General features: G+C 52.7%; 2 protein-coding genes across 3 annotated transcripts in view; both read left to right on the top strand.

Annotated features, from left to right (window-relative positions):
* POMT2 (protein O-mannosyltransferase 2) overlaps window positions 1-13,805 on the top strand; it is a 43,367-nt gene extending 29,562 nt beyond the window's left edge. For both annotated transcript variants that reach the window (XM_001491847.7, XM_023628173.2), the window contains 11 exons: window positions 15-84; window positions 2,160-2,238; window positions 3,389-3,540; window positions 3,982-4,073; window positions 5,150-5,226; window positions 8,266-8,337; window positions 8,643-8,702; window positions 8,791-8,896; window positions 9,879-10,019; window positions 10,204-10,318; window positions 11,172-13,805. In XM_001491847.7, the coding sequence (XP_001491897.4) occupies window positions 15-84; window positions 2,160-2,238; window positions 3,389-3,540; window positions 3,982-4,073; window positions 5,150-5,226; window positions 8,266-8,337; window positions 8,643-8,702; window positions 8,791-8,896; window positions 9,879-10,019; window positions 10,204-10,318; window positions 11,172-11,277 (1,070 nt within the window). In that variant the 3' untranslated portion in view covers window positions 11,278-13,805. The remainder of the gene's footprint in view (window positions 1-14; window positions 85-2,159; window positions 2,239-3,388; window positions 3,541-3,981; window positions 4,074-5,149; window positions 5,227-8,265; window positions 8,338-8,642; window positions 8,703-8,790; window positions 8,897-9,878; window positions 10,020-10,203; window positions 10,319-11,171) is intronic.
* Window positions 13,806-17,085: 3,280 nt separating this feature from the next.
* On the top strand, window positions 17,086-22,537 carry NGB (neuroglobin). The gene is made up of 4 exons (XM_001493339.7): window positions 17,086-17,419; window positions 18,925-19,036; window positions 19,655-19,774; window positions 21,192-22,537. The coding sequence occupies exons 1-4, from the start codon at window positions 17,331-17,333 to the stop codon at window positions 21,324-21,326; spliced, it is 456 nt and encodes a 151-aa protein (XP_001493389.1). The 5' UTR covers window positions 17,086-17,330; the 3' UTR covers window positions 21,327-22,537.
* The last annotated feature ends 1,506 nt before the right edge of the window (window positions 22,538-24,043 follow it).

Raw genomic sequence — 24,043 nt, 5'->3', positions numbered from 1 at the left:
TTTCTTCTTGGCAGATCCCCTCGACCCTTCTTTCCCAGTGGAATTTGTAAGACATGGAGACATTATTCGACTGGAACACAAAGAGTAAGTGAATTTTCTGTTTGGGATAAATGAGTGATGGGCACCAGAGGTAGGGAGTTCTTTAAAGATGGAAACAAACAAAAGTCCGATTTGCATGAGGCTCTACTAAATGGAACCAGACTGCTGTGCTAGACATATTTAAGTTGTCCTTAGTCTTTTATTTGGCATTTTATCTCTAGGAGTGAATATGATTTGAACTTATTCATGTTTAGAGGGTGTATGATATTGAGAACCAGGCAGATCCATCGACTCTGACCCTAAACGTGGCCCTAAGGTGAATTGGCTGAAGAAAATGGATCCTAAAGATTACAGGGCTATCTTAAAGATTATGACTCCAACTTTGGAGGAACTAAGGTGATTGACAGTGGAAGGAATTGTGAAATTACTTAAATAAAAATTTATTGACTTAAAAAAAAATACTGCTGTGCTAGAATGGGAGAAGCATCTCGTGCAGCCTGATGAGATGAGCAGGCCGGCCTCTGCGGCCTCGTTTGGCCTTGGGGAACTTTGAACGTGGAAGGGACCTTTCAGTTTCCCTTTTCCTAGAGGAAAAAAGAAAAAATTTGAGTTGCCCAAAGCTGCTTCTGAAGTGGCTGCCTTTAGGAAGATGATGGAGTCTCTTTCTGAGAATATGGCAAGCTAGTTTATTTAACCAGTGTTCTCACTGAAAATATCTAAAATGCTGGAATAACATAAAAACATCTTCTTGAAAACATCAAAAAACTTACGGTAAGGAGTTACGAGACCGAAGTACCTTTCACTTACTCTAAGTGAAAGGGGGACTCCCGAGAAATAAGTGGGGCGCTGCAGCCGCTTTTGCCTTGATCCCACAATCTGGAGTTTTGACAGCCTCTTGCGAGAAGGAATTTTAAAATCAAAGCTCTAGGCTCACCCAAAGTGGTCAATTTATTAAATGATTCTTCCCCCAAATTTGGAACCCCAGAAGACTTGTGGTAAGGATAAATCTGCCCTATCCACCTGTGTCTGGGTGACGCTACTTTGGGACAGAGCAGAGTGTGTGTGGGAGGGCTTGGGCCGGGGGCGGGGTGGGTGAGGGGACCATCTCTGCTTTCTGAGAAGTTGTAACTACCAGTTGATCCTCACATGGATCTGCAGCCCAAATTCATGTCACCTGGATAGTCTCCAAATCTTCAAGCCGTGAACTTAAATGAATGTGATCACAGACCGGTAATGTTGCCTAGGTGCCTGGCTAAAAGCAAATGAAAATCCTCTTTTGGGAAAGACGTTGTCATCCTTTCCCATAAGTAGTTTTTCAGTGACAGTGAATAGTACACAGTAAAAAATAACTAAGCACACAAGGAAATAGGGTACCATGTGCAAAAACGAACAGGAACAATAGCAGAAGCAGCCCTAAAAAATTTCATATACTAGAATTATCAGATACAGATTTTTTTTTAAAGCAGGGGTTATATATATAGAAAAGCTATGAGCAGTGGTTTTTTCTAGTTGGTAGGATTATGGATAATTTAAATTTTTATTTTATTATTAACTTTATTAATTAAAAATTATGTATTTTATTTTTTGCAAATTTTTACAATGAAATTTACTTCTTATTATGGATAATAGTAAGGATTATTATAAAAAGCACAAAGTAAATAAAAGCTAAATTAAACCCCCACAGATCCCCACTTTATAAAACTGGTGATGGGAATAGAAAGAATAAATGGGAGGGAGGAGGTTTCCCTATCTTAGGCATAGAGTAGAGATTACAAATTTTAAATTTCTTCTCAAACCTACCTTACAAGGCAGGCAAGCTAAGTGCTTCAAAGCCACCAAACGTGTTGTCACACCTCCCCCAACCTGAAGTTAGTTATCCCCTTTCTTGGCATGGAGTCCAGTATCCTACTGTCTGCCCCTCCTGGTTTGGGCAATTCTCCAATTCTCTGGATATTTCTTGTGAGTAAATAGGCAAGAAGTTCCTGATATGTTGGACTTAATAGCTCAGATTCTAATTGTTCTTATCCTAACAGATGACTCCGAATATCCTTGGAAAAAGAAGAAACATTGCACATCTGTTTTCTTCAGGATAATGGCGCTTCTCTCTTTTTAACTTCCAGGACTTCTCGGAACTTGCACAGTCACTATCATGAGGCCCCCCTGACACGGAAGCACTATCAGGTCACTGGCTATGGCATAGTAAGTGAGCAACTGGAGTGTGAGCAGGATGTAAAAAATTGTGGGGCCTCGCCTAGGGCCTTGTGGAACACATGGTGGAACGCATTCTCCCCCAAATTCTGGAATGTTCCTAAGAATTGGAGGCTGCACAGGAACTCTCTTAACATTTGGGAACTTTTTGGCCAGGCTTGCTGTGGGAAAAGCAGCCTGTGAAGTCTGTTTGTCTCCATCTCTCTCCTCTCATAATAGCCATGCCATTTTTATATTCTGACACTTAATAAATGTCAAATATGAATACTATTTGGGTTCCTTTTAAAATCACGTTGGGCATAGAAGCCAAAGATCCACAATATGACCCCGGATGAATATATAAGTTTATTCTTTGCCAGATCCCAAATTCTCATTGGCTTTATTTTTAAGGATTACTTCCCTGATCTGCAGACGGATGTTAACCACATTGCTTTTGGATTTTTACTCCCTTGGGGTGATGCAGTTAATAGAAGAAGCTCTGTGAGTCTTATGGCTTGGGGAATAATTTGAAAACAAAAACAACTGGTCGGCAACTAGACCTGTGACTATGAATTACGTTCCCCTCCAGGGGCCTTGGTGCATCAGTAAACATTCTGAATTCCTTTAGACGGACTTCCCAACCCTCTTTCTATTGCTTGTCTCATAGTATGCTAGAGCCAAGACTCTGAACTTCATCTTTTTCTTGTGGGCATCTCTCGAGGCGAATTAGACACAACTGTCTTAATTTCCAAATTATAATATCCAGACCAGACCTTTCCGGCTTAGAAGAGTGAGTGTCCAGATGGCCAAGGCCCAGATCTATTTCTGTGGGCTCACGATGGTGTCTTGAGTTTGGTCTATAGGCAGAAACATCTATTTAGGATTTAAACTCTAGTCCTATGAAGTAAAGAATTGGACTTCAGATTCCAGGAGTTATACTACTTTTCTTAGTTGTAACAGTGAGTGCTGGGGCAATGTGCATCACTTGGAATATTTCTATGGCCCTCTTGTTCCCTTTCCCACCTCAACATTGTGGCCAATTTGGTCTTTGACCTGTGTAATGTGGTGACATCTGAAAGGGTGCACCATCTTCCTTTTCTGACACATCTTCTCTAAAGTCGTCTTACTTTCTTTGTATTTTTTTTCTTGATTTATGTGGCAGAATGGGACAGGGGACTCAAATGATTTCTGGCGGATTGAGGTTGTAAACAGAAAATTTGGAAACCGGATCAAAGTGCTGAGAAGTCGGATTCGCTTCATCCATCTGGTCACAGGTTGTGTCCTGGGCTCTTCGGGAAAAGTCCTGCCCAAGTGGTGAGTCTCTGGGGTTTTGATGTCCCAATCGAGGCTCATGTTTTCCTTTCACGCTACAAGGAATATACCAAAGCTTCCATTTCCCAGTTGTCAATGTTCACCTCATGTTGCTTATTTTTGGTGGTAGAAGGAAGGAGAAAAGGTATCAGGTGTGTTATAGAGCACCGAGCTCCACACCTCCTTTGCTTTTTATGTGTTTTGATAGTTGAACATTCATTCATCTGGCTTGTGATAACTCTCTGGATCTATGTGTCTTTCTAAAATGGGAATACTGTAAGCCAGACTACTCCCAGGATAGTCGTGGAATAGAAAAGTGTGAAATTGAAAAAAGCGCGGCCACTGGGTTGAAAAGAGAGGGGCTCCATGGATTTAAGAGCAGTTGACAGTGCTACTCTCTGGTGGGTTTCAGGTCTTCTGAGAGACATCTGTCACTTTTCACAGGGGCTGGGAGCAGTTGGAAGTTACATGCACTCCATACCTGAAGGAGACCCTCAACTCCATCTGGAATGTGGAGGACCATATCAATCCCAAATGTGAGTGAGGTCACTTCCTGGGCTGGCTCTGAAGGGAAACATTTATAAGTGACTCTTATCTTAGAAAAATAAACCTTTATAGACTCTGCTGCCACTTTGTCTTATTGTTGCCATTTTCTTCCCTTTTTAAACCTGATCTCGTCATATGAGTTGTCTCTATAGGTAGCTCCTCCTTCTTCCCGTCCACTTAACCTTCCATTCACCCTCTCCCTAAAGGGACCAATGACCTCACTCGGGGCCAGAGCTAGTGCCTGTTCTCATTTTCCTTACCTCTCACTGGATTTGACTCTTCTCCTCCTTGCTGCCTGTAGTGCAGGTCCATCTGTCTCATCTCCTTCTGGGCTCTTCTATCCCCTGCACCATCGGCACCTCCCCACCTCAAGACTTAGAGGCTTATGTCCCCACATAGAGCTCCTCCCCTCCCCACATCCAGCCAACACTTTTACAGAAGGTGACGGCCACAGTCCTTGATCTGATCCCCGTGTCTGTACTCCCAGGCTCCAAATTCACATTTCCACTTTAGTGTCATCTTCAACTCAGTGAGTCTTTGGGTTTGTCCTCTGTCCTCCTAAACTACCCCTTTCAAGCTTCTGCTTGATTTCTCCTCTCTGTGCTTCCAATTTCATTCGTTTTACCACCTAATTCACAAACCAACTAATTAATTGACTAATTAAACAACTCTTTACTGACTGTGATGGGAACCATGCGGGGCCCTGGGGATATATTGGTGAATGAGATAGACTTGTTCCCTGTCCTCACAGACCTCTGCCCAGCAGGGAAGAGCAGGGAGCCAGGACTGCAAGGAAGGGTGACTATACCGAGAGCCTTGGCAGCAGGGGGCGGGCCTCATTGTCTGTTACCTTGTATGTATCAGAGTGCCTGATGAGTGCTTCCTGCAAGCTGGATGAGGGGTCAAGCCCTGGGCCACGCTTTCTTCTGCCTCCTCAACAGCCGCCTACTTGTTAGTTGGTAGTCGGCTCGTGGGGAAGGCTGCACTCAGACTCTGGCAGCAGTGTGCACGGCCACGAGAGAGAATGTGTGATGAAAGTTTTCTCTTCTGTCATTGCTTTTTCTAGTGCCAAACATCAGCCTGGATGTGCTGCAGCCCAGTTTTCCTGAGATCTTGCTGGAGTCCCACATGGTGATGATCCGGGTACTGTGGCCCCTCCCATTTGGTGGCTTCTCTAAGAGCTCTTGGCTATCCACGAATTTGGGTCACAAATCAGTAGCCATGGTATAGATCCACTGCCCCCTTGTGGAAGACTCTGAAAGTGTTTTCACTTACTGGTTGACTTGATCTTCAAAGGCATTTCCCTTATCACAGAATGATGATGATGATGATGATGATAACAGCGATGATACCAGGGAACACTTCTGTAGCTCTTATGTGCCAGGCACCACTCTAAGCACTGTACCTTTATTCACTTATTTGAAACTTATTACAATCCTACACGGGTTATTGTTCCTGGTTTACAGATGAGGGAATGGAGGCACAGAGAGGGTAAGAAACTTGCCCAGGGTCACACAGCTAAATGTAAGAGGTGGATCCAGGCTTCAAAGCCAGGCTTGCAGGCTTTCAGAGTCAGTGCTAGTTACCACTACGATCCTCTGCTTTTAAGTGAGTCTCATCTGTTCAAGTGGCAGAGCCCCTGAAAATCAGAGTGCTCTTGGTTGAAGATCATAAGGCATTGACAGTTCATTCCATCATATGAAATCAGGATCAATTAGGATGAATAGTGCATTTGAGCGTGTTGTTTATGTGCAGCATAAAATCTGAACCATGAGCCCACTCCTGTTCCCAGAAAGAAGCACACTGTGTAGGGGGCGTGGTTTATTCTTTGTAGGTTCCCTAAGACTCATCATCTGTACTCTATCATTAGTAGCTGGCGGCAGTCGTTGCATCAAAGGTTTAAGACCAGTTGAGAGAGGAAATCTTTAAATTGAGAAAATTCCACCTACCAGCTGAAATTTTACCCTGTGAATTGGAGAAACTCTGCTGCAGTTTTGATGTTAGGGGGACCCTTCCCTCTGGTTTAAGGAAAGCCAGCATTCTGCAGGAAGCACGTTTAAGGATCGCTGTGTCTGAAGCCAGGTCTGTGGTGCTCACTCTGCCCGCGGGGTGCAGAGCGGGGCGGCAGTCAGGATGTCCCCTGCTGAGCCACTGTCACGTGGACTGCCCTGCAAGTGACTGTGTAAGCAGCACTCGGTAAATACAGTTGACTTATTTCACCAGATTAAATTAAGAAATTCAAATTTTGTCATTTCTGCACATTGAGAGGTGATGAGTTGACATTAAACAGTCTCTGGGTCACTTCTTCTCTGACTCTCTGCTTGTAGCTGTCAGTGTGTCCTGATGGCGTAGCTCTTTTGAATATGTGCCTGTCAGTCAAAATATCATTCTGGGTCTCAGTAGGATTTTAAGACTAAATCTAAATAGTCTCATTTCTTCTTTCTGTCATTGTCTAAGAGGTAGAGTCAAGAAAGAAAAGGGACATAAGGGACCTTTCTTATTCAACTGATGTAGAGTAAGGATGGGGAGAAAGATCAAAATAGCCTAGATGACAGAAAACGCAGGGGAGAGGGCTTTTCTGCTTGCTGAGTGGAGGGCCTCAGTCCCGGGCGGAGAAGGCTGCTGTCCCTGGTAAGGTTAGCTGGAACAGGCTCACTCTAGATTTTATGCATAGAGAACAATGTGCATGCAGATGCCTATAACGGTTTCAGATTTTTCCTCCTTTCTGTTTCTTGGTTTAGGAAAGGAGCTGGATTTCTCAGAGTTTAGTGTGGTGAATAGGATGCCCTTTTTTACAGCTCTCGCTGGAGTCCCTGAGTTTGGGACTGAACTGTGCTGGTTTAAAGGAATTGATTTCCCTCAGCAGCTGCTCTGGGGTCCAGAATGATTCCTTCTTTTTTCTGAGGCCCATCAGATGGCCATAGTGGTTCAAGGGCTGTGCAGCTGGCCCCTTTGGGCCTGACACCCCCTCTGACTCTTTTGACCTTGAAGGAGCAACCCAGCCACCATTGGGAGGCCTGCAAGTGATTCCCAACCCCTCAAGAAGTTGGATTAATAGGGCACTGGGTGGTGGTTCACTGAACCAGACCTTCTGGATCTTTCTTGGGTGGTTCTCAACGGAGGGCGATTTTGCCTCCCAGCAGATATTTGGTAATGTCTGGAGTTGTTTTGGGCTGGCATAACTGAGGGGTATGGGTGCCCCTGGCATCTAGTGAGTAGAGACCAGGGATGCTAAATGTCCTACACTATACAAGACAGCCCCACGCCAGAGACTTTTCTAGCCCGGAATGTCGGTAGTGCCAAGGTGGAGAGACCCCCCTCTCCCTCAGAGCACCCCGCTCCTCCTCTCGGGAGATGCCGTCTCAGCTTGTCCTGATGAGGTGACGCCAGGCCTCGTGATTGGTATCCAGGATCCTGATCCCTTTCCTTCTTGCTTTGGCGAAGGCCTGATCTTGTGTGGAGACAGGTTGTTGGATAACCTTGGCTGCTGGATTAAAGGGGCTGAGTCTGGCTCTTCAGGCTAAAGTGTGCATTCTCAGCCGTGTGCTGTCACTCCCAGCGGGTAAAATGTGTTCTTGGAGTGCAAAAAATCCTTAACTTTTTAATGTATAACACATAGATGTTCGTACAGTATTTAAGCAGATTTACAGTATAGCTATGGTATTACAATGTCATAGAAATGCTAGGACAAAAAGTCTAAGAAGTCTTGGGAAGAGGGGAAGAATGAAAAGAAGTTGAGAAACACTAGGCTAAAGTAACTTTTTCCAAGTCCAGGAACTCATTAGAGTTTCTGGTCTTCTGTTTGAAATTGGCCTTCTGAGAGAACAAATAAGGCAGCCCTTATTTTATATCCCCTACCAACGCCCTCGACCCCCTATCCTTCGTCTGGAAGATGGGTGTATGTTCTGTGCTGATAGGAAACACTCTGTCCTTCCTCTTTCTCGCCATCATGGAGGACTGTACCTGGTGGAAACGGAGGCTTGCTCGCGGGGAGCAGTAAGGCAGCTGTGTAAGCAGGTGGACAGTGGCTGAGGATGAGCACCTGCTGCTTCCCAGCGAGGGAGGCACAGGACGGGGTTTCTCTCAACACTTGGCCATATATCAGAGATACCCGTGCCCCGCATTTCTGCCAGCCCTCCAGGTCTCGGTCGTGACTAGCTTTTCTTTGCCACTTTCCTGCAGGGGAACAATGGCCTCAAACCCAAGGACAACGAGTTTACGTCCAAACCCTGGCACTGGCCTATCAACTATCAGGTAGGGCCCAAGGCTGGAGCTCCTCCCAGGAAATGGAGCCAAGAAAGAGACCCTGAGACTTGGTGGAGATGGGTTGTGCTGGGGTGACAGGGTGCGGCCTTGCCTAGCACGGGGTGGCCAGAGACGGGGCTCTGTTTTCTGCCCTGATTCTGACCCAGCCTTCCCAGGGAGCCCGCACAGAATTTGCACATTCTGAGCATCCTGTCCAGGCTCCCGTCGGTGAAGGATAAGCAGTCTTCTGCCCCCGGCACATGTGTGGCTGGATGAGCTGGGCCCTGGATCAGCAGGTGTCCTCTGCTCCCCAGGGCCTGCGCTTCTCAGGGATCAATGACACGGACTTCCGAGTGTACCTGCTCGGCAACCCGGTGAGTGCCCCGCGCATCCCGGTTTGGGCCCTCGGGCCGTGCCTGTGGAGCCGCTTTCCTCTCACCTCCTGTTCTCCTTTCCATGCAGGTGGTTTGGTGGCTGAATCTCTTGAGCATTGCACTCTACCTGCTCTCAGGGAGCATCATTGCTGTAGCCATGCAGAGAGGGGCACGTCTGCCTCCAGAGGTTGAAGGTCAGGCCTTGGTCTCCCTCCCCTGACCGTGCAGCTGGCAGGGGTCAGCACTCAGGGGGCCTGCCTGCTGAGGGGCTGTCCTTTGCCTTCACCCCCTGCTCTTTCCATTCTCCTTTGCTTTTTAAAGCTCACAGTCACCAAATGCCCAGGGCTGTGTTAAACCCTACGTCCTCCCAACAAGCCTATAGGGGAGGGATTATTACTCCTATTTTATGGATTCGAAACAAAGGCACAAAGAGGTTAAGAAACTTGTCCCAGGACATCTACTAGTAACTTACAGAGCTGCGGCAGCCCGAGCAGTCTGACTTCAGAGCCTTCACTTTTCACCTCTGTGCTCTATGCAGAGCTGCCCTTCTGTTCTCTTCTGCTCCCTCCTTGTTCCATGGCCTTCTCCTCTACTGGGGTAGGGAGGAGCCCCCAGGGCGTGGTCTGTGGGTTCCCATCCTATGCTGCCTCTGGTGACTTTAGCTGCCAGGCCATGGACCACAGCATCTGAGACATTCACACAGGCTCTCTTTGCCTCTGCAGCCCTTGTCTGAACAGCCTTAGTCCCAGACCCCCTCTCTCCCCCCTCCATCCTCATCTCTGCCTCTCCCATCTCACCTCACCTCGCCTCTGCCCTGTCTGGCACTGCAAAGATCTGTGTGGCAGCAAAGATGTGGGGGATGGAGGGGAGGGGGGAAGCTGTCTGTAGGGTGTGCAGGATTTGGGGTTCTTTAGAGGCTGGGCTGCCTCCTGCTGTGTTTGATGCCCCTGCCATGGGTGCCAAGGCCTCACTGGGTCGGGGAGTGAGCAGGCCTCTGGAGAGGCAGTTGCTCCTCTCTTCTGCCAGCTGCTGTCGGGTTGTTCAGCTTGGTTCACCCGAGGGAAGGAAGGACCAATAAGGGCATGTGGCTTCTTCAAGTCCCATGGAGCTGGACTAGACCCCGGGATCTCTGCCCCTCCCTGGCTGCTGACTGGGGCTGTGCTGCTTGGGCCCCAGGGCTGTCCCAGGTCCTGCTGCGAGGAGGCGGTCAGCTCCTGCTTGGCTGGACGCTCCATTACTTCCCATTTTTCCTGATGGGCCGGATCCTCTACTTCCACCATTACTTCCCAGCCATGCTTTTCTCCAGCATGTTGACAGGTCAGTGATGCCCACGTGGACTTGGGTGATAAGGGTGGGGAGGGGGAGGAGGAAGAGGCATCATGGAGCAGCCATGCTAAGAGTGAATCTCTGCTCCCCTGACCTGGGGTGGCTCCTTTCTGCTGCATCGCCAGAAGTCATCCTCTGGCAGACTGGTGCTAGGTGTCTCTCCGATTTCTGCCAGGTGTTCTGTGGGACACTCTCCTGCGGCTCTGTGCCTGGAGCCTGGCCTCCTCTTCCCTGGCCAGGGGCATCCACGCGGTGGGAATCGTGAGCCTGCTCCTGGGAGCTGCCTACAGGTGAGCATGCCCTACACCTTGCAGCGCTGCCTCCCACCCCCAGCCCTGATGCCTCAGCCCCGAGTGTGTCTTACAATCCCCTGGGATGCTTTTAAAAGCATACTGGTGCCTGGGCCCCATCTGAGGAGCTTCTGATTCAGTTGAGCCCAGTTTGGGCTCCATTAGGCACAGTTTTCAGAGCTCCCCAGGTGACCGTAATGTGTAGCAGATGGAAGAAGCTAGGGGCTAACTCTGTGTTCTTTCCTCTTGCCCAGTATTTGTGCCATCCCAGCACACTTGGAAGGGAAGGGCGCCCCTCTTCAGTCACAGTCGCTCTCTGCCGAAACAGCTCTCTGTGGGGTGAGGGAGAGGGCGGGTAGAGGGGCGTGGCGGGGAGTGTGGTGTGGCTCAGAACTGGAAGGGGGCCGTTGTTTGGAACCTGCTTCTCCTCTCCCCATCTTCTTGTCAGTCTTGCGGATCCCCTATTGAGAATCACTGGCCTTTAGGGGCCAGGGGGCAACATAAAAGCGTGAACAGGGAATGATGGCGCCTGTGACCTGAGAGCACTTCCCATTTTAACAAATACTCTGGGCCAAACAGCCCATGACCAGACCCCTGGACTCGTCTCTCTCCTGGGCCTCTTGGGAAGAGCACTTGTCTTGTTGTCATTGTCAGCATCTGCTAAGCTCTCAGACTACAGTGTGCCGAGATGGCGAACTCGGACAGACGTGGTGGTGAACAGGAATGGGTCTGGTGGGTGGAGAAGATCTGATGAGCTCCAGCAGGAGGAGCTGCGTTTCAAAGATCCATTGGGCCCCTTGCCTCCGCTGAGGCCCTGGGATGCCAATGGCCTCCTTTGGCTTCTCTCTCACAGCTTCTACCTCTTCCACCCTCTGGCTTATGGGATGGTTGGTCCCCTAGCCCAGGACCCCCGAAGTCCAATGGCAGGACTAAGGTGGCTGGAATCGTGGGACTTTTAAGGCCGCTGCCAGGACTCCAGCCTGAATCCAGGAACTTTCTGGGGACATCTAGCTGTGGAGCCAGTCCCTGGACTCTCCCAGCTGTGGAGGAAGCTGCCTGAGGAGCCTGAGGAATTCTGCTGCCTGCCAGGACCAAGCTCTGGGAGCATACCCGGAATTTAACACAACACTGGAGAGTCACGGCTCTGTCTGCCGAGATTCCACTGCTGGGGATGGCTCAGCAACAGAGGACAGCATCTCTCAGGCCCATTTCCCCGAGTGTGCAACATAAGGGAGGATGAGTGTGAGAGAGCGTGTGTGAGTGGGTGGGAGTATGAGGGTACATTTGTCCATACACCTGTGGAATATCGACCGTGGCTGTGGACAGCTGAGTGTCATAAACTCTAAGAAATAGTCCAGGGCTACAGTAGTATTTTCTGGTATTTTTTTCACACTGGATTTGGTTTGTAAGTCAGCTCCATCAAAAATTCTCTGACCTCCAAGAGGGCTACGATTGCTGACCTCACCTTGGGATATCACTGAGGGCAGAGCCCATGGGACTGGCAGAGCTGTGTGCCCTCCTTCCCACAAATAAACAAATAGAGCTGAGCGCCCTGGAGCGGGAGGGCGGGTCTCCCAGCTGCTTCCCCATGTGGCTGCTGCTGGGAAGTCTCTTCTGGCAGCAGGTGGCTGGACTTCCTGCCTGCAATGTGCACAGGGGACCGGGCTCCAGGGCAAGGTGGCCGAGAACTCACCAGCCCTTGGCTCGCCCTGCTCGGCCCTTGGTTCCTCGCTCTCTGAGAATGTCACATCATGAGAGTGACGGGAGGAGTGGCATCCTATCCTTGGCTGCTCTGTGTTCCCGGGCCCTGCGTGCCAGAGGTGGTTTCTCACTGCCCATCCCTTTCCCTTTGCATCCAGCCTGATGTGAGGATGGGACAGATGCATTCTCCTGATGGCTGGGAGAGCCTTTGGGGCCCCTTTCTTAGCACTTGAGGTAGATGTGCGGCAGAGCAGGGGTCTGTGTGGGCTGGGCTGGGGTCCCAGTGGGGTGCTGGGGTGTGGACTGCTCCTGCCAGTCTGGGCTCATGTTCCTGTCACTTGCTAGGCATTCCCCATTTTTGCTTCTCTAGTCCTTCCCTTCTGATACTCCCTGTCACGCCATTTCATTTTCCTTTCTCTGTGTCACTGTTCTGCCAATCTCTTTTTCCCCAGAGACCCAGAGCATCTGGAAATGCATCAGCTTCTACTTTCTACCACCTTGAAGCCCAAACAAGAGGCTCAGAGCTGTTTCTTTCACTTCCTCCCCAAATGAAAGGGATTAAGAAAACCCTTGGGTCAGACCCAGACCAACCCAAGGCCCGCCCTTCAGCTGGCCTCCCTCCTCCCAATGCATGACAAAATATTTATTTTGTCTCGGAGGACTGTGATGCTTCAGGGTTAATGATGAATCTCTGCCACACTCCATCTTCCCTCCTCTGTAGCCCACACCAACTCTTGACAGGGTCAGAGCTCTTTACAGCATCTTCGGGAGGCGGTTGCCACGGAGACTAGAAATTGGTCCCAGGGACAGGCTGTGCTACCTACTGGGTGGTGAGGAGGGAAGCTTCTGGCCATGCTTGGATGTTCAGACCTACCATCATTAATGTTAATAGAGGAAATGCAGCAATGTCAAAAGCAAGGCAGGTTTGTTAATTAGATCTGGGGCCTGATGACCTCCTCTCCCTGGGCTACAGTCCTTTTGACTTCCCCCAGCAGGAAGCGCTGCCTGTGTGCTGAGTCTGGGCTGCTTGCTTTAATTGCATTTCTGGAAGGGAAGGAGAGCAGGGATGGAGAAGCTCTGCTCACCCCTTCCATCCCGCCGCTTTCCCTCCCCTCCGCCCCATAGGCAGAGTTGGTTTCTTCTGAGCTGGGTGGGGGCGGCCATCTGGGTGGGCTCTCCTGCAGGTAGAATGCAGGAATCTGTGCTTGGCTCTGAGCAAAGAGCAATGGCCCACAATGACACCCAGGAGGTGGCTGATGTTCCCTTGTGCCTTCTTATTTCTTAATAGGATCTTGTTGGAAGGGAGGAGCTCTGAAGGAGACAGAGGGACTGCCACTCTGAGGGTGAGGAAGGCGAAAGCTCAGCCGGCTTTCTGCCCCTCCCGCCCTCTTAATTGGCCACCCTGGGGACCAAGGGTTCCTCTGTCTCTTCCACTGCTCTCCAAGGATGGGAGAATTTTCTGTCCACTTCCCACTCTTCCTCCCTGCCTAGACTGGCAGCCACTTCTCTGGGGACAAGGCTACATGGGTTGATGCAGCTTCCAGTGCTCAGATTCTGTTGTTGGGAGATGCTGGGGAGAGGGGCTGGTGTGGTGCTCTGAAAATGGACTCCAGCCCCCAGGACCTGGCAGAAATGTGACATGCCCCACACATGTGCTGGTGGAGAAAGAAGACATTTGTTAGCCCAACCTCCAGACAGCTTCTTGAGCCACATTTTATATTAAAAAAAAATTTCCACAGATAATCAGAGGCCATTTACTTTTGTAATAAATAGCTCTTATTTTCAATGCTGTGTTGTTCTTTTTGTACTTAATTGAATCTGACTTGCCCTCTGGCTCCCAGAAAGAAGAGGAGAATGTTTTGACTGCTAGAACCTTCCCATTGTGTCTGAGTCTGAGGCCATTCTAATCCCAGCAGAGGCCCTGGGCTGCGCAGGTGCGCCTGATCACCGGGGCGCATGGGGCCCTCCCAGGTGCGAGGTTACTTGAGTAACATTGGTTATTATTTTGATTTACTTAAACTTATTCCAAAATAAGTAGGAAGCTGGACCTTACTTTTTTCTCTTTTAACCTGCCCATGCAAGTATAGAAAGGAGTGAGAGGGAGTCACAGTTGTCCCTTCTGAGACAGCTGAGTGGCCCAGCTTCGTAGCAGCGTCCCTTCTGCTTACCTGAGACTCCTGTCGTGACAGGGGTCTTCTGTTACCAGCCATGAGGTTTGGGGTCCAAAGGAGGTAAGAGCAGACTTCTGTTGGACGGTGGGGGGGAGGGGAGAGGAGTGGCACTGCACTGTGAAATTGGGGGTCTTCTGGGCTGCCTGACTCCCCCTCCCCCTCAGGACCAAGAGCAGCTGGAGGTGGGGGCGGAGAGGTCATGCACATCTTCAGCAGGTGAGAAATGCCCAGCATAGGCAGGTTAGAAAAGGACCAAACACTTCGTGACTGGCGCGGCTTCGTTTACCAAGTCTCGACACAGCCGTGACCCTTAATCCTCATAAAGGCCCCGTGCAGTCAATGCTGTTTTTGACCCCATTCTACCCATGAGAGATTAAATTACTTGCCTAAGGTCCCATGATTAGTACATAGTAGAGCCAGAACTAGGCACCAAGTTGGCCTTTCTCTGCTTCTCCAGCTTGGTCCCGGGACTAGAAGAACCTCCCAGCACAACCTGGCCGCCCTGGGTCCCCTGGGGAGGAGGCCTGGACTCAGTTCAGGGGTGCCCAGATTCAGCATGTTCCTTTGTACATTCTGCTTTAACACATCGACAGCTCATCTAGGGCCCGGTGTTTCCAGGTGCACCTGGACCAGCCGTTTTCTGGGAGGAAAAAAGCCCTGATTTATAGTATTTGCCAATTTCCATGGTGTAAATACTCTCACCATGGCCGTTTCCTGCTACTAACCTGGTGTCACTGAGAGATGCACGCATTTGCCTCTCACAAGCCTTCTAAAAGCCAGTGCCAGTATACCATTGACCCAGGCCCAGGGACCTGGCTTTCTCTGAGCTGTGGAGACAGCTCTCAGTCACAGTCCATTAAAGTGAGGGAGGCAGTGGAGCATGGCGACCTAGAGGATGGGCCGGAGTCAGACCTGAGGTCAAATCCTGGCCCCACCACTTATTAACTCTGCGACCTTGGGCTAGTTCCTTAACCTCTTTGCCTCCGTTTCCTCAACAGTAAAGCAAGGGTATAATAACAGTACCTACTTCATAGAGTTATTGTGAGGATGAAAAGAATTAATGATGCAAAGTGCCTTGCACAGTGTCTGGACAAGAATGCTCCATAAATGCCAGCTCTGTATTGTTGATGAGACATGGACCTCGATGACAGCACTGGCTCTAGACAGAGATTGATTAGAACCTCCTGCCCAAGTCTCAGGCAGATGCCAGGTGGGGAGGGGAGTCCCTCAAATGTGGACTGAGACCCTCCATCTCCTGGTTGGAATACACCACCCTGACTGCTTAGGCCCAGCCAGATTCTCAGGGCTTTTCTCCAAGCGGAGCAGAGATTTTAGAGTCCCAGGTGTAGACTGAAGCCAGGAAGGGCAAACGGTGGAGTGGGAAGCCTTAGACGAGCCAGCTGGCCTGCACGGAGCACCAGGCATCTGGGCACTGAAAGGTAAAGGTCACTGGAGACATATGTGGCCTCTCCCCTGTGACCTGCTGACCTGGCTGCAGGGCCCAGGATACCAAACTGGAAGTCTAGTCCCTGAGTACCCTGGCCTTCCTCCTTCAGCCCTCAGTCCCGTCGCGCTCCTACTTGGGGACCTCTCTCTTTAGGACACAAGCCAGGCTGCCTTACAGTCTGCTCCTGCTCCAGCCCAGAGCCCCCAGAGATGTGTGGGGAGATGGGGAAGAGAGGAATAGGGTGTACTCCAAAATCCTGAGTCCTTGGAAGAGGAGAACAGCTGGACGGTTTCACTGGGCTTGGCTGCGAGCGGGAAAGAAGTGTTCTGCCCGGGCCCTCAGTCCTGATTCAGGGCCAGAAGGAGAAGTTCTAGAAGGCAAGGATTCAATGCTCCACGCCTAGCACAGGGTGCGGCATGGAGCCTCAGCCTGTTCATAACCCCGAACTCCCACCTTGTATCTGTGGCACCACCGGAGGTCCAGAGACCTTGCTACCAGCCCCCTTACTGCACCACTGAGGAGACGGAAAGAGAGCAGAGGGCAGACCGAGGGGAGATAGGCTCAGAGACGTGAGATTATGAAAGATAAATGAGGGTTTTGCTCTTCCAAACATGCCCACCAGAACTGGGCTGGGGCTGGAGGAACTTTGATGCTTGAAAGAGAGAGGTTTAGGTCGAGTTGACAGGTGACCAACTTCACACGCCGGATGGCAAGCTTGAGATTCTGTTACCAGAACTTCGATTTAAAGTAATAAAGAGTACTTCTATTTAAACTTTTAAAAAAGTTTAATTGTAGCGTAGTAGAATGTTCCAGCCTAACTCCCTCCATGTCCAGGTGGTGCAGTGCTCCTGGCTGCTCCGCCTGAGGCCCCACCCACCAAGCAGACTCGGGTCAGACCTGGCGCTCACAGATGAGGTCTCAGGAGAACCCAAGCCAGGCTGGAAAGGGCCACGGTCTTGGCCCTGTCCCTAAGGCTGAGCACACGTGTGGCCCCCAGCCCAGGCCCCCAGAGCCAGGGTGAGAGCAGAGGGTCCCCCGGCCTCTGCCTAGTCACACAGGGAGGCGCCCTGGCATCCCCTGGTCCACCCTCGGGGCAGAAGGAAGGAGACCCTGTGCCAAGGGGCTGGCAAACTCATGCCTCCAGGCCGTGTCTGAGGGGCCTCTGGAGACGGGGCTCCTGCAGAGCCTGGCTGAGGCGATCACATTCAACACGCTGCCCTAACTAGCAGGCGGTAAGTTATCACCAGCTTCCACAGGGGAGGCAACTGAGGCCCAGAGAGGCTCGACGATGTCTGTTAAGCTCTAAAGCCCGTGCATTTCCCATGCCACCAGGTCGTCCCCGGCCAGAGCCGTTGCCCAAAGATGCGCGCCTTGATGGACGGGAGGGGGCGGGGGCCGCGGGTGCTTTAAAGCGCCCCAGCCGGGCGGCGCGGGGCGGGGCGCTCTCGGAGGCGCGGGGCGCAGGGCCGGCGGCCGGAGCGGGGTCCCCCGGAAGCGCCAGCTGGGCCGGCACGGCGGGGGCGCCGGCACCGAGGGCTGCGAAGGAGCGGTTGCTGGACCCCGCCCGGCCGAGGCGCGGGGGCCGCACGGGGTGCGGAGGGGCCCACGTCTCCGTGGAGATGGCGCGGCACGTGCCGTGACGGTGCCCGCGCCCCGAGGGTCCCGGCCTTGCGCCCCGCGTCCCCGGGCGAGCATGGAGCGCCCCGAGCCCGAGCTGATCCGGCAGAGCTGGCGGGTGGTGAGCCGCAGCCCGCTGGAGCACGGCACCGTCCTGTTCGCCAGGTGAGGGCGGCCCGAGCGCCCCGGGGTGCGGGTGGCGGGGTGCCTCGGCAGGACTGGGTTCCAGGCGGCTGGACCGGCACCGGAGGAGGGAACACTGGCCCGCTGCCTTGGCTCCGGGGCGCCTCCAGATGTGCGCCAGAGGAGCAGGGCCAGCGACGGGTGGCGCAGCCCCTTCTCTTCCCCTGGAGGAGAGCGCGTCTTGCGAGCGAGCGCTGCACATCCCGCTCCCAACGGGGCTCGCTGGGGGCCGGCGGGGGTCTTCTCGGGCGGAGCTGCGTACTCTCGGGCCAGCAAGCGCCGGTCCCCGCTGCGCCCTCTCCCCGCCGCTGTGCCTCGCGTGTGTTTGTTTCTTGGGTGTTGACTGCAGGGGTGCGCGCCGCTGCCAGTTCGGGGAGATGGAGGTGCCCCGAGGGCCGGTGCGGGGAGGGTGCCGGGCGCCTGGCGGGGCTCGGGGTCTGAGCCCCAGGAGTGTGCGCTTCCAGCAACCAAAGAAAGGATAAATCTTTCCGAAGAAAGGATCAATCTTTCCGAGGAAAGGACCAGGCTAGAATCAGAGAACTGCCAGGGACGGGAGGACAGATGGCCAAGGCTCGCCCCTGGGGAGAGGGGTAAAGCAGGTGCGCAGAGCGCAAGTGGGAAGGGGAGGCCGGTCTTCAACCTTGGCTGAGGGTCTCTGGGTGACCCCCTCTGCCATCACCAAAGAGCCAACTCTCTCTTTCACCGTGGTTTTTCAGGACCCCTGACTCCCTAAGCCAGCCCAGAACTTCTGAGGAGCCTTTTGCAAAACCTCCCCCGCAAACAAAAGAGGAATAAATTCCCCATTATACAAAAACTCAGTGAGCTCTCCCAGATGTGGCTGAGGGCTTCTGCTTGTGCCTCCAGGCTTTCCTCAAGCCCTCTGTTTTCTCAGGCACCCTCTGGGGCTCTGCTACTCCCGAGCTGTGTGACCTTAGGCAAGTTACTTAACCTCTCTGGGCTTCTGTTTCCTCCTCTATAAAACTGTGATAACAGTTGAACCCACTGCTTAGGATCGTGAGGAATACACGAGTTAACCACGTGTAAAATACTCAATGCTCAGTTAAGTGTAAGTAGTTCTTAATATTATTACTATCATCCCTGGCTGGAGCCCCCTCAGACATGATGAGACTGGGAAGTTCTGACTCAAGAGTGGGAGGGGTGGGGAGAGAGTGAGGGGGAGAGAGAGAGAGGTGTTTTCCTCTCCCCACAGTGTAACTCCAGGCTTCCTGTCTGAGGACCCTTCCCGTCCCAGTCCACACCCCTTAACTGTTCGTGGAGGGCTACTATATGCCGGGTCCGGTGAGAGGCCTGGGACACCCAGCTCTTTCCAGGATGCCAGCGGAGGAGGCGAGAAAGGGGCGCCAGCAAAGCTGGCAAAGGGGTCAGTGCCAGGTTGGAGGGTGTGCCATAGTTTATGGCTGACACTGGCCCCGTCCCGCCCCTGCAGGGGCTGGCACCGGGGCTGACACCCGGGCCTCTCCCCACAGGCTGTTTGACCTGGAGCCCGACCTGCTGCCCCTCTTCCAGTACAACTGCCGCCAGTTCTCCAGCCCAGAGGACTGCCTCTCCTCCCCCGAGTTCCTGGACCACATCAGGAAGGTGAGGGGAAGACCAAGCCCGGTGGCCTCTGGGGTCCAGGAGGGCGCCTTCCTGGGAGAGAATGAGGGCCTCGGGAGAGCGGGAGTCACTTCTGCCCCAGGCCCTACGTCCGTCGGGGGGCGTCTGCTCCTTTCGGGCCGGGCCCGGCCCAGTCGGGGGCTCCAGCCAGCCCTTTCCCAACCCCACGCTCAGCAGCTTATCCCAGCGCTGTCATTTCCCTCGGCCTTGTCCCCTGGCTTCTGTAGGTGGTGTTGGCGCTGACCCACGAGGGGTCTTCTGCCTATGAGAACCAAGCTGGGATTTTCTTGGAGGCTCGTGATGCCCACAGGCCCTCAGTTTCCTCTGGTCCCAGGCAGACACCAGTGTCCAGCAGGCATGTTTAGGGCTTTGAGCCCTCAGACGAGAGGGGCTTCCTTTACGTGTAACATTAGTAGTTTGGCCACCACGTGTTCGGCACCTACTGTATGCAGACAAAGGTTGCTTTGCATTTCTGATCCTGGGAAACTGAGGGTGCTGGTGGCCTCTCTTACGTCTGGTTGGGGTCCCTGGGTTCTGGCCTGGGGTTGTGGGAGGGGGCTTGCTCTGGCTTCTGTTTCACCTCGGCCCCGGCCTTGGCAGGTGATGCTTGTGATTGATGCTGCCGTGACCAATGTGGAGGACCTGTCCTCGCTGGAGGAGTACCTTGCTGGCCTGGGCAGGAAGCACCGTGCGGTGGGCGTGAAGCTCAGCTCCTTCTCGGTGGGTAAAGGGAATCTTCCGCTCTCTGGCACTCCTGACCTGAGGCCACCTCTCTCTCCCAGTCCTCCCCTATCCACCTGTTCTCTTTCCCCATTCCCACACTCTCAGATGACCAGGCTGGGGGCCTGCATCTGTTTCTTACCTGCTGTGTGATCCTGGCCCTGCCTTGACCTCTCTGAGTCTCCAGATTTCTCCAAACCATAGAAAGTTAAGGAGCCTTTGGGATTAGCTGGTCTGCTCAGTTTTCTATTGCTGCATATAAAACCATCCCCCGCCAAAACTGGCTTAAAACCACGATTTCTGATTCCTCTGGGATCAGCAGGGTGGTTCTCCTGTTCCACGTGGTGTGGCTGGAGTCACGCATGCACTGCGCTCTGCTGGGAGCTCAGCGGGCGCTGCGACGTCCAAGACGGCCTGTCATCCTTTGGGATCTCTCTCCCTGCGGCCTCTTGTCATCTGGGAGTGTCGCCACGTTTCTTTACAGGGTGGCAGCTGAGTTCCTAGAGGACAGGCCCCCGTGTGCAAGTGCTTGTCCAGCCTCTGCTTGCGTCACTCTTGCTAATGCCCCATTGGCCGAAGCCTGTCGCACGGGTGAGCCCAGTGTCAAGGTGGGAGGACCCTGCTCAAGGGCATGAATCCTTGAGGTGAGGTTGCTGGGGGCCACTGACACGACAGTCTACCACATAGTCCAGTCACCTTGCCGGATGGTAAGCAACTTGAGGAAGGGACTGAGTTTGTCTTGTTGTCCTCTCTGTCCCCAGAACCAGCACAGTGCCTGTCTTTCACGGATATTTAGTAAATATTTGTGAAATAAGTAAACCTTATTTTATTACAATAAATAATAACAAACGAGAGCCATTATTATTGTTGAAGGCTTATGGATAGAGGCTGTGCTGGGAGCTTTTTACAGATGATCTCATTTAATCATCCCAACAATCTGATGCGTTGGGACTTTTGCTTTCCCTGATTTACGGATGAAGCAGCTGAGGCTCAGAGAGGTTACATAACTTTCTCAAGGTCACACAGCTCATAAATGGTGGAGTCAGAAAGTGAACTCAGGTTTATCTAGTTGCAGAGCCTGGGCTCTTAACACCATGATTGCTGCCTTGCAGAGGAGGACTGAGGCCTGGGGGCAATGACTTTGCTTGGGCTGGGCTGGGAGGTCAAAGGCAATGCCTCGGCCACTCGTGGAGTGATGGCAAGGCTGAAAGTGGAGTGAAGGGTTCTGTTCACTATAAAGCCTCACAGTTAAGGGGGAAGGTGGGCACAATGTGGTACCCAAGGATGGGGGCGCAGTCCTGCAGGAGAGCAGAAAGGCCCAGGAGTCCCTACCCGCCCCAGGCCTCAGTGTTCTCCCCCATGGAATGGAGCCTCTTTCCTGCCTTCGGGAATAACAAGGTGCCCCTTGCCTCTGCAGACGGTGGGTGAGTCCCTGCTCTACATGCTGGAGAAGTGCCTGGGCTCCGCCTTCACACCAGCCGTGCGGGCCGCCTGGAGCCGGCTCTATGGGGCCGTGGTACAGGCCATGAGTCGAGGCTGGGATGGCGAGTAAGAGGCGGCCCCTGCCCAGCGGCCTCCACCCGGCGGCCCCCGTCTGACCGTCTGCCTGTTTATCCATGTCTGCAGTAGCCCAGGCTCCCCTAGGCCTCCCTGCCTCTTGGTCCTTGTCCCCTTGGCCATCCTGGAGGGGTGATGGAGCAGGGCTGGATCTCAGTTTCCCGGACCCCAGCTGCGGACAGGAGTGGATTTCCCTTCAGGAAGGGGCTTCCGGAGTTCCCCACACCCCCAATAAGCTTCTTCCCTCTGGCATCCCCTCCTCCGCCGAGGGGAGGAGCAGCGTTCTGGTGCAGAGGTGGCTGGGGCCAGGAAGGGGTGGGGCTTTGAGGGAATGGCCTCTTCTGTCGGCCGCCCTTCTCAGGTGAGCCTGGGCCAGGGGACAGTGGCTCAGCTGAGGCTGAGCTTCCGGCGTGCCCATCTGGCCTGCCTTCAATGCCTTTCTCTCCCAGGGGCATTTGCTTCTCACAAGGAAAGAGGGGGGACAGCTGTAGCCTTCCTGGTGGAATTAGAGGCTCAGGTAACTGCTGAGGAAGGAGAGGTGGCCTGATGGGGCTCATGTCGGTCTCAGGGGCCTACTCGGAGGCCACCTGACAGAATAGTTTTTCTTTGCAGTGTCTCCCTTCCCTCTGGCACTTCTGGTGGGAGCTCCCTTATTATTGCTCACAGGAACCAGCCAGGGTGGGTGGCGCTGGGGAAGGGTAAGGAAGGAGGTGGCTTCATTACAGAGAGACCTGAGTTTGGTGGCTCTTGCTCACCACCCCGCTCCAGCAGGGCCTGGGTCTTCTCTCCCCTGACCCTCCTTTCTGCCTCTGCCTACACCAACTGCTGGTCCATAGCTCCTCATATACATCTTGCTGAATGATGGGGATACATTGTGAGAGATGCGTCATTAGGTGATTTCGTCCTTGTGCGAACATCATAGATTGTATTTCACAAACCTACATGGTATAGCCTACTAGATCCCTAGCTATATGGGACTAATCTTATGGGACCATCATAGATGCAGTCTGTCGGCCGAAATGTCGTCACGTGGTGCATGACTGTATAACATCCGATGTGTGCCTATACTTAGGCTGCTGGATAGAAGAGAAAGCAGCAGTGGAAGCTCTCTGCCCTCACCCTGAGCCGTCTGCAGTTTTTTGTTTTGCTCTGTGCTGTGGTTGTATAAACTCGTGACGAATAAACCTGTTCTGTGTGCCTCTCTGACCTCCGAGACTGGTCTTTTCTTGGGTGTCCGCTTGTGGCCAGGTGAGGCTGCAGGGTGGTGGGTCTAGGGCAGGGTGGGAGGATGAGGTCAGGAGAGCCTGGGCCAGAGTGGGTGGAAAAGAAGGGAGAGACCTGGGGAAGCCAGCAGTGGAGATGGAGCTGGGAGTCTGTGGTGGAAATTGGCTGGCAGGGTACCAAACCTAGTTCCTCTTCCTCCTGGGCACACAGCTGGACTACATTTCCCAGACTCCCATGCAATTAGATGGGGCACGTGACCAAGTTCTGACCAATGGAATGTGTGGATGTGTGTGCCGCTTTCGGACCTGGCCCCCTAAAACTCCTGCATGCTCCTCTGTGCTTCGTTATCCTTTGCTAGCTTGATGCAGACCTCAGAGTGATCTTGAGGACGATGTGTTGAAAGTGACAGAGCCACAGGGTGGAAGGAGCCTGGGTCCCTGAATCACTGCTTGGAGGAGACCGCCCACTAATCAGAAGTGCCTGTAGCGGGTGCCCAGGCACTTCTCCAGCGTGTAGAGCAGGGATTTACCCCTTGTGAATTTACAGGAAAGAGACATTATGTTGTGTTTGTGCCATTATACATTTGGGGGTTGGTTTGTTATGACACACTCACTATTCCAGAGTCTGAAACAGTTCATTGGTCAGGGGTCTGGGAGCCCACCTGCTGATGGACAAGGTGAGACCAGGGATAGGAATGGACCAGGTACCGGGATAGTAGCAAAGGGCACCCAAGACTTGTAGGGTCTCTGAGGAAAGCCACTAGGTCCTCCCTCCTGGGAGTGGCAGGTGCCAATCCCAGGGCAGGCTTTGTAAGGAGAGTAAATGAATTAACCTGGGGTATACATTGGCGTTGAAGAGCAAGCGTGAGTGTATGTATGTATGTGTGTGTGTGTGTGTGTGTGTGTGTGTGTGTGGTCAGGAGGAGCAGGCAGACAGTGACACCAGGGGCATGGGGAGGGAGCAGCATCAAGATGGGCATCTTCTGAGCAGGCTTGGGTTAACCCCCACATGCTCCTGGACCCCAAGGTGTGGGAGGAGGCTGCACTTGGGCCCACTGCTCTTGCCTTGAGGCTTTGCTTTTCTCAGCCAAGACTAATGTCACTGGTGCCAGCAGGGCCTCCCCAGCTCCCGGCTGGGGCCTCATTTTTGTTAAGCTCAGATGGCCAGGCCTGCCAGGCTGTGTGACTGCAGACACTGAGTCTGGAGCATGTTAGGAATGCTTTCCCACTGTGGCACTGAAAGCATTTTTCTTGAGCCCCACAGTCTCCAGGGAGAGAGAGCCTCCTCTGCTGTGTAAGCTGATAATGGCTCAGACACAGGTGGCCATGCCAGGCCTACGGCTCCCTAAGGTTTGACACCCACTCAGGTGACGGGGTGTGACCTGGCTTTGGAAAGGCCAGACACCCTCCTCTAATGTGTCTTGAGCCATGAGTGCTTTCACTTCTCTTAAAGGCCACCCTTCTGCTTATGCATGTGTGCATGTGTGTG

This window comes from Equus caballus, chromosome 24 (assembly GCF_041296265.1).
Source record: "Equus caballus isolate H_3958 breed thoroughbred chromosome 24, TB-T2T, whole genome shotgun sequence".
Taxonomy (NCBI): domain Eukaryota; kingdom Metazoa; phylum Chordata; class Mammalia; order Perissodactyla; family Equidae; genus Equus; species Equus caballus.
This window is presented reverse-complemented; position numbering and strand designations above follow the sequence as displayed.